The sequence below is a fragment of the Gekko japonicus genome, unplaced genomic scaffold (assembly GCF_001447785.1).
Source record: "Gekko japonicus isolate JY-2015 unplaced genomic scaffold, Gekko_japonicus_V1.1 scaffold1491, whole genome shotgun sequence".
NCBI classification, from domain to species: Eukaryota; Metazoa; Chordata; class Lepidosauria; order Squamata; family Gekkonidae; genus Gekko; species Gekko japonicus.
Genome location: NW_015159755.1, coordinates 178,067 through 187,846, shown reverse-complemented (window position 1 = coordinate 187,846; position 9,780 = coordinate 178,067). Strand labels below are relative to the sequence as shown.

General features: G+C 50.1%; 1 protein-coding gene across 1 annotated transcript in view; it reads right to left on the bottom strand.

The window, feature by feature from the left end:
* Nucleotides 1-1,353: 1,353 nt before the first annotated feature.
* ST6GALNAC6 (ST6 (alpha-N-acetyl-neuraminyl-2,3-beta-galactosyl-1,3)-N-acetylgalactosaminide alpha-2,6-sialyltransferase 6) overlaps nt 1,354-9,780 on the bottom strand; it is a 53,509-nt gene continuing 45,082 nt past the window's right edge. The window contains exons 5-6 of the mRNA XM_015405805.1: nt 2,817-2,924; nt 1,354-2,718 (exon numbers count right to left, since the gene is read on the bottom strand). Of these exons, the coding sequence (XP_015261291.1) occupies nt 2,526-2,718; nt 2,817-2,924 (301 nt within the window). The 3' untranslated portion in view covers nt 1,354-2,525. The remainder of the gene's footprint in view (nt 2,719-2,816; nt 2,925-9,780) is intronic.

Here is a 9,780-nt window from a genome sequence, read left to right as displayed (position 1 = left end):
GGCCTCGCAGCATCTCCCCCTCCCTGTGAGGACAGGGGGGGCCCTCAGGTCAACATGTGAAAGCTGGTTAAGCCACCATAAAGATGGACACATGAGATAGCTGGCAAATCACACAGCAGAGAGCAGGTCTGATTATTGTTAAGGCAGATGACGGGGGTACAACTCTGTATCCTGAGCAGGAATCCGCGAACAAGTCTATCTGGATTTTCTTTGTGAAGCGTCTTCCCCCCTGGCTTTTGACTAGTGACCCGCTTTGGAGATAAGAGGGAACGAAAAAAACATTATCACCCCCTTCGCAGCAGCATTTGTAGCTCATCGGGTGGTGTTTGTTGGGCCTCGGTGTCGGGGCTCTGACGCCATCCCCGGTGCAAACAAGGATGCCGCGGAGTGATAAGGAGGCTGTGGAGGTTTGCGTTAACACCTGCGGGAGGGCTCCTTCCAGCCCAAACCCTAGAGGGTGGGGGTGGGGGTAGCCTCAGCCGGCCCGCTCAGAAAAATAAGTCCGATGGAAAACTCGGACTCGGCACCCAGCTGTGCCTGAGTACAAAAACCCGAGCAAACCTGGAAGCGTAAGTTGTAAATTGGCATCGCTGGCCCTTCAGAGAGCAAAAAAAAACCCCAGCTCAGCCGCTGGCAGTGAAGAGTTGCCATGGTGATCTTGCAAAGAGTTGCTAAGGGCAGAATGGCTTAATGGGGGGAGCGGGAGGAAGGCAGAGGCATCAAACAGCAGCGGCCTCGCGACAATTCGGTGCCAAATCGTTACCTGTTCGCCGACCTTTTGTCTGCCCAGCCGAGGCCAGTGTGAGTGGCCGGGGGTGGGGGGTGGGTTTCCTTTCTCCTCCAGCCCATTCAGTGCAGGTGGAGGTGTGGAGAGCAAATCTGACTGCGTGGTAGTGATTGTGCATACAGAGAGTGAACAGGCTAGAGACAGTGCAAGGCAGGGGAAGGAATGCTAAGTTTGGTCAAGAGAACCGAGTTCCGATCTCGGTCCTGGAGCTCAGTAGGGGTGGGTCAGCTCTCGGCAGAAGTGAAACGACATAGAAAAACAGGGGGGGGCATGATTTGAGCAGACAAGTGGCTGGCAAGGAGGAGGTGAATACCTCCCTTTACCCACTCCTGACCTCCTTTAAAAAAAAAAAAAAAGCTTTCAGAAAAAGCAGCCTCAGAACTATACCTCAAACTGTATTCATTTGCCCAAACTAAACCAACCTTTTAGGGTTAATTGTGATTGTACAAGAATGGCCAAACATGTCTCTGAACTGGAAGAAACGCTACAGAAGTGACGAAAAAGCACCATCATAAAGGCGGTGCTTAGTCTGGATTTAAAAATCCAAAGTAAAATAAAGGGTGCGATTAATTGGGGACGATCGGGGGTGGGGGGTGGGGATTCATTCGGGTCGCAGGGAATCTGGCCCAGCCAGATACCCCTGGAAACCTACAAGCGGGGCAACAAGGCTGCTACTTTCCCCGGGTTTGTTTTTTTAATGACCCCCTGGTTTTCAGAGATTCACTGCCTCTGATGAGGGAGGTTCCACTTATTTATCATCGTGAATAACGCCTGGCCGGCCTCTCGGACCGGCCCTTTCAAAAAGTACCCAAACTAGTTGCCATCTCCACCCCATCTGGCAATGCTAACGACAGGCTGGGTGGGAAAGCACATTGCTTGGCGAGGCGGTCTGAATGGGATCTTCCTTTTTCATCTGCAAGCCTGGGAGATTTGGGAGGGTGGGGGCTTTAGGCCTGGGCCTCCCCTCTGCCTCGTACTCGGTCAGCGGCCGTGGACAAGCCGCTGGCCTCTCCGCTGCCTCTGCTCGAGCTTCTATGAAAACGCACGTTAAACCGGGGACCTCGACAGGCAGTTTGAGGGCGAGCCCTCGCTGCCCCCGAGAGCCACGCCCTCCTCCTCCTGCCGATGTCGTGGCGCCCTGCTCTTGGAGTGGGGCTGGTAAAGCTCTAGCGGGGTTAGCGGCAGCAGCTGGGGGGCTTCTCTTTGGCCAGGTCCAGACCAGAATTGGGAAGCCACCTCAGTGAGCGAGCCAGGAGGGGGGAAAGTGGGAGCGAGATGACACACCCCTTCCAGGACGCCCCAGTCTCCCGTCGTTCCTTCTCTGTACCAGCTAGTTCCCCTCTTGCATTTTGACATCTGAGTAGAAGGGTGGGAGGAGCTTCTACTAGGATAGCTAGAGGGAACCTCCCGTGTGCAGAAACAGAATACAGTTGAGAGTGGGGAGAAGGCTGCTGCGTCCACACCTGGTTTTTGGACTTCCTGGAATCCAACGGGACGCTGAACTGGCTGGGCGGTCCACTTGATTCAGTGGGTCTGTGGGTGTCAGAAAGGCGGGCTGTCGCTCTGGTTCCCCCTCGGACGGTGGGTGGCCATCCGAAGCCCTCGGCCGCCAGACCAGCTTCTTCGCTCCAAGGGTTCCTATTTTTGGATGCGGAGAGGCGGCCGCAGCCCCACTGACTCCCCCCGCCGGAGCAGGAGGGTTTGGCACGTCGTGTGCCCTCGGCACTTCTGTGCTGGGCTAATCCCAGTCCGGGTGGGAGAAGGTGATGTTGTAGAGGGTTGCCCAGTTGGCAAAGACCCGTTTCTCGGTGATGAACCGGTGATGGTTGCCCCGGTGGCTCCGCTCGTTGTGGATGTAGGTGAAGCATTCGTCCGGGCCCTTCGGCTCGTAGTAATGATACGGCATCTTGCGGGGCAGGGGGTTCTTACGACTGCGGAGGGGGGAGGAGCAAAAGACACAGGATGAAGCGGCCTGAGGCAGCAAGGCTCAAAACTCACGAGACAGTCGGCTGGAGAGGGCGTTACTTACGTGCAGTAATTAGGGGGGACCATCCCATAAACATGAACTCTGTCGCACAGCTCGACAGCGATCACCATGGTGAACCAGCCTGTGCTCAGCCAGGAGCGCGACGTCACTCTGGGAGGTGACCGGGGTGGGGGACCCATCATCAAAGCGAAGCAAAACAGGCGGGAGACAGAGAATGAGAAAAACAGGAAGGATGTTAGAGCAGCAGTCTGGTTCATTTACTGGCTTCATTCACGAACAGGCTGTCTTTCCCACAGAAGGACTTAGAACACAAGGAGAGCCCTGCTGGATCAGAGCAAAGCTTCTGGCCAGAAGTAGGCTGCCTCTGAACCTGGAGGTTTCTCTTTTTTTAATCTCTTTATTGAGAACCTGGAGGTTTCACTTACCGGTAGCTTGCACAGCTAATATCCTTTGACAGATGATACATTTGACCACTCCCCCCCCCTTTTCAACTCGTCTACGTCTAAAATCCTGAGGCATCAAATTTTGGAAGTTAATTCCGAATCATGGGGGGGGAAAGGCCTTCAATCTTTTCAAAATCTTGGCCCATCTTCAATATGGGACATGGGACCAGTGTTCCCTCTAAGCTGAGTTAGTGTGAGTTAGCTCACGGTTTTGTAGCCTCTGGCTCACACATTTTTTTGTCTCAGCTCAGGAAGGAGGGCTCCAGAGCAAGCTAATGTATGCAGTAGCCAAATCGCTCGCTCACAACTTGAATGCCAGTAGCTCGCGATGTAGAATTTTTGCTCACAGGACTCCATGGCTTAGAGGGGACATTGCATGGGACCAATTTTTTTTTTAACCAGATATATGCCCCCCCCACTTTTCGGGGGGAGGGTTTGGTTTTTAAAACGTTTATTAAGATCAAGCATAACTTATAACATGTACAATAACTGCAAAACAGTATACAAAAGTCCTGAGAATCCAAAATTACAAACCAGCCAGTTAATCACCAACAAAGTTTTCAATATACATCAACAGTTATAATAACATAATAATTTAGTATCAGATCCGTTCCCATATATAAAAACGACTTTTGAACTATAAATCCCACTGAATGGAGTCAGGTTTCCCATTTCCCACTTTTCCATTCCCCCCACCCATCTTTCTGTTATAGTTTAGGGCCCAGAGTTATAAACCAGGAAGATCATATTTCAAATTTCCCCTCTGCTATGATTCAGTCGATGGCTCTAAGCAAGCCACTCCGATCATTGGACTGCCTTTTTTCAATGGGTGTTTTGCAGTCTGGGCAGGTGCGAAGGAAACTCAGTCCAGTTTGTCCAGGCATCTGCCTCTGGACCGTGGCATAGAGATTAGAGCACTGGATTAGGATCTGGGAGCCCCGGGTTTGAACGCTAGCTCTGCATGGAAGCTTGTTGGGTGACTCTGGGCAGGATGGGAGAACAACGTTGGAAACCACTTTGGGTCCCAATTGGGGAGAAAAGCAGGTTATAAATGAATTAATCATCACATGGCATTGTGTGTGGAATAGCCAGGAGATCCCAGAAGGGATCTGTTTGGCTGCCGAAGCTGTATCTCTTTTTTGGCACCACTAGGTGGCAAGCTATGCTTATTTTTAGGCTGAGAGTGCTGTGACTGGCTTAAGGTCACCCAACTAGCATCAGGTGGGGAAATGTGGAATCGAAGCCCATTCTCCAGATTAGAGTCCGCCGCTCTTAACAACTACACCAAACTGGCTCTCAGCAGGTTATAATTGTCCAAAATATAACAAGACAGTGACGGGAACATGAGTCAAGATTTCCCAAACTCAGAAGCCTTCCGTTACACTCTGCACACAGGGAGTGTGTGCGAACCGCAAAACGAGTTGTTTGTACGTGCCCATCACAAATGCAGCCTCGGCCTCTTGCCTGCAATAGGAGGATAACAACACTGACCTACCTTACAGGTTTCTTGTAAGGAGTGCAACAAAATAACAGGCGTGAAACATTACACCAGTATGCGTTGACACAAATGCTAAGTATCATTCTTTAAGTTTTTTTAATTGTTTATCATTCTAATCTTAGCAACACTTTTAATTATTTCATATATACTGGCTGACAAGTGATGGGCTATTTTAGAGAGACTGCGGTCACACGCACCATTTGGAGCGGAGGGGAGGCGCCCCTATTTCGTCCGGAGGAATCTGACTTGCAGTTGCGAGATGACACACCCTTTTGTGCTGTGGGCTCACCCCGTCGCTGTGTGATCGGACGCCACCACGTGCAAGTGCTTTTTCGCAATTTGTTTCCCATGTGCACCTCCACACTGAGGGTTCCCCATGGAGTATGCGATTATGCGCATACTGCTAAGCGGGGGGGGGGATGGCACCAAGTCAGGATGGGATGATCAGACCACCCCAACGGCTTGAGAGCGTGCTTGAGCGATCGGACAGGGGAAAGCCCATCTGTAGTCCGTCGGGAAGCATCGGGACCGGACTTTCACCCGTGTCTTTTAACGCCGCTTCTCTGGCAGAGCAGCACGGGTTGCCGACAACTGCGGGATCTTTCCCAGATGTTGTTGTCTGGTCGTACCCTTTAGATCCGTCAGGCGTTTGTGACTATGTCAGATCTAAAGGCGCATGTGACCAGTGCTCCCTCTAAGCTGAGTTAGTGTGAGCTAGCTCAGTTTTTTAGCCTCCGGCTCACACATTTTTGTCTTAGCTCAGAAAGGAGGGCTCCAGAGCAAACTAATTTATGCAGCAGCCAAATCACTTGCTCACAAGTTTAAGGCCAGCAGCTCACAAAGCAGAATTTTTGCTCACAAGACTCCGCAGCTTAGAGGGAGCATCGCAATTTACCAGTGATGTCTTCACTCGTTTTCCCTGACTTATTTTTGACCGCTTTTGCTTCTCATCTCCACTTAGTTTAACCGGTAAAATTTAATTGATACCTGTTTGACTCTCCTCCCTTCCCACCTCATTTTTTCCTCCTCTCTCTCTCTCTTCTTCCCCAGTTTTTCTCTTAAAAAACAACTGGATGCCCTGACCTGCAGGGCTATTTTTGGGCAGGAACGGAGTTCCGCCTGGCTCCTGAGTTGGCCACGCCCAGCAGGAGCTCATTAGCATAACAGGCCACACCCAACAGCAGAAAGTCATTGGAATTGGCTACGTTAGGGGGTGTGGCCTAACGTGCAAAGGAGTTCCTGCTACAAAAAAAACCCTGGGTTTTGACAACAAACAAGGTAAACAGAATAAAAAGCAAAAGGTGGGTGTGGCTGGATGACCACACTTCTGGCAACACGGGGGTGTGGCCCAATATGCTAATGAGCTGTGCTATCAGGGGTGTGGCCTACTATGCTAATGAGGTCCTGCTGTTGGGTGTGGCCTGTTATGCTAATGAGTTCCTGCTGGGCTTTTTCTACAAAAAGAGCCCTGCTGACTTGGATAGCCCACGCTAGCCCAATCCCGTCAGATCTCGGAAGCTAAGCAGGGCCGACCCCAGCAAGTACCTGGATGGGAGACCTCTAAAGAATACCAGGGCCTGGAGGCAGCGGCAGGCTACCCATGCCACTTCCCTGAACATCCTCCACGCCCCAGTAGGAGTCACCTGAGGCTGCCATAACTTCCAGGCACGGTCACCCTCACACACACACACAAAATGCAAAAATCAACACAACTGGACAACACTGACAGGACCTGTGTGCTCCCGCTGGATGCTTGTAGCTAGGGTTGCCAACCTCCTGGAATTACAGCTGAGCTCCTGACCGAGATCAGTTCCCCTGGAGGAAATAAGATCAGGCAAGGCAAAAAAAAAGGCAACCATGGCTGTGGTCACACGGGCGAGATAATGCGGGGGGGGGGGGAAGCGAGGCCATTTGCTCCGTAGCAATCTGACCCACATTTGCGCGATCACACGGCCCGTGGGAGCTGCAGGGGCAGCCCACCACCGCATGATCAGGAGCAAACCGCGGGTGAGTTGGGTTTCTCTTTTGCTGCGTGTTTCCGATGCGCTTAAACAGGGGATCGATGAATCGCATCTCCACACCGAGGGCTTCCTATGGCAGTATGCAATGATGTGCATACTGAGAAGGGGGGGGGGAAACGGCACAGAGTCGGGATGCGTGAGAGCGCGCTGGCCCAATCACACAGGAAAAAGTCCGTCCGCCCGTGGCCCGTAGCAACCCGTTTGACAGTGGACTTTCCCTAGTGTCTTTTAACTCCGCTCTTGTGGCGGAGCAAAACGGGTTGCCGACGGGTGCAGGGCGCTGGCCAGACGTTCACATCTGATCACACCCATTAAATCCGCCCGTCATTCAGTCAGTTGACACTGCCATTTCCCTGGAATGTGTGTGTGTGTGGAAGATTCCTCAGCCTGGTACACTAACAATGCCTCCTGTCTGGGTTGTTATCTGCTTATGCTTTTTTGACCTTGGGCTTCCAGCTGCTCCTGATCTGCTGGGAACAAATGGCTTCTCTATTTTGCCCGCTTTCTATTCTCCTACGCGCGCGTGCACAATGCGCGCACAATAATGGGTTTTTTTTTTAAACTACTATAACTCAGGGTGCCTTGCTGCTTTAGCTGACAAAAGAAGTTCACGTGTCATAGTTATGAACTACCAATAAACAGAATACCTCTTATGAAGCGCTGTATGGTGTGATCTATCGAACCCTGACACATTCGCGCCTATGGCGTGGCCACTTGTATGTGCGATCGCAGCCCATGAAGAATTAACTATTACTGCAAACAATTTTTCACAAGATACTTTCAAGGACACCGTCATTGGGTGGAGAACCCAACGACGGTGTCCTTGAAAGTTATTAAGACCCTTGAAGAACAAACTACCATTCATTGTATCACTACTCTTCAGTAACTATCTTGTGAAAAATTGTTTACAAAAGGGAATAAGCATTATAATCCTTTCTTCATGGCACTATGCCCTTTATTGGACTAATTACTTTGATCAGAGCTCAGCAATTTTGTGTGGTTTTGGAGTGGTTTTTGAAATTGTGGACATTACATGGAAATTAATGGAATGAATACATGTCTATTTATATGAATCGCTGTCTGTATGGATTTTTGCTTATAGAAATTAGATATCGAAGATCGTTGAATGTTTGATTTATTTTTTCATAGTTAATTGTTCACGGTTGTTGTTTTTTTGCCCTGCCTGATGCCCTGGAGGAAACGGCAGCTTTGTATGGCAGCTCTGTGGTATACCATAGAGCAGTGGTGGCGAACCTATGGCACGGGTGCCAGAGGTGGCACTCTGAGCCCTCTCAGTGGGCACGCGTGCCATCGCCCCAGCCAGGCCCAGACCATCATTAAAGTGTCGAATTCTCTGCCAAATAATTTTAAGTAAATGAACGCATTTGGGATTGCTTTCCTTACTTTGTTAGGATCATCTTAAGTTAAGGTATGAGTTGTTTTTTCTAAAGTAAAACCTCAGTATTCAGGTTAAATTGCCATGTTGGCACTTTGCGATAAATAACTGGGTTCTGGGTCGCAGTTTGGGCACTCGGTCTCTAAAAGGTTCGCCATCACTGCCCTAGAGTATAGGTGAAGTCCCTCCCCAAATTCCCCTCTTTCACAGGCATCACCCTCAAATCTCCAGAAAGTCTCCTGGTCAGAGCTGGCAGCCCTACATGACAGTGTTCTACACCCTGTTTTGGCAAATGCAGGGCTGATTCTAACTGCCAGTTCCTTACGATGGGATGCTAGATGGCATCTGGAGTTGCCTGTACAAAGACAGAACATTGGTCCATCTAGCTCAAGGCTGCCTACTCTGACGGCAGCAGTTCTTTTTCAGCATCTGAAATCTTTTAAATGGGATGCTGGACCCCGAGCCTGGGACCTTGTAGATGCAGTGCAGGGGCTAGGCCAGGGCACCCTCCTTTTCCCAAGTAGTTTTGCCTCCAACAGTCATGAAAGGCCACTTTTGTTTTTAACCGCTTACAAAACGGGGAAGCACATCTTTATTGTCCGAACCCAGGTGGGCAAAACTTCTTGTAACCGAGTGCAGTACAAATAGATTTCCAGCCAAAAAGAGAAGTCAAAATGAGGAGGGATGTTCACTGATTTGAATTGCAATAAAAACACCTGAAAACAGTTAGGCCAAACTAGCCCATCAAAAATTGACTGCTTTCTGCCCACAGTAAGGAAGTCCATGAAACTTTATACCCAGAGTGACATAGCTAAGGAGATAATACTCAGGATTCATAATTGGTCACAAAAACCACAGAGCATTATCTGAGTAGTAATTCACTCATTGGTCAGGTACAAGAAAAGGTGTGTCTACACGATATCTTAAACGTTTATTTAACCTCACCTTAATAATAATACCGCAAGGATTCTTTATACCCAAACAAAAAAAAATGTTTTTTTCCTGATATGAAACTAAAGCCCTTTTTGACCCAGACACTGCAGAGTTTTACCCCAAACAACCAAAACCATGAACTTTATCCTTCAAGCAAATACCTCTACTGGAAAACCTGTCTTCTGCTGTACCAGCAAAATAATGTTGTTTTCCTGTCTGCTAGCATCAGCTAAAAAGACACGCTAACTTAACAAAAGCAATGGCGGCGGCGGAGAGCGACCCAGGAAAAAGGCAGCGGCTGGATCGGGCGGAGGTGGAGCCGGAGCAACGCGCTGACGTGGGATGCAGCGCAGCTAGAGCCGTTAGGACATTGGCCAAAGCTGCACCCAAGACGCGCCGCTCCGAAGGAGAGAAAAATTGAGACAGCCTGCTCGAGCCCGGCCGACAGCCACCTGGATCACCGGAACAACAACGAAAGCTGCCAGAGAAGAAAAGACTATGCCGAAAAAGGGTGCTGGTAGGCTACCCCCTCCCCTCACTGCATTGTGGCCCTAGGTAGGATTAATTACTACGCTGTAGCGTTCCGTGCGCCTTGGTGCCGGACAGCGTTGGCTCTTCGGCTTTGAAACGGAGATGAGCACCGCAACCCTAGAGTTGGATTCGACTGGCTTTCGAGCAAGGGAACCTTTACCTTTACCTTTAGTACTCTGTGAAC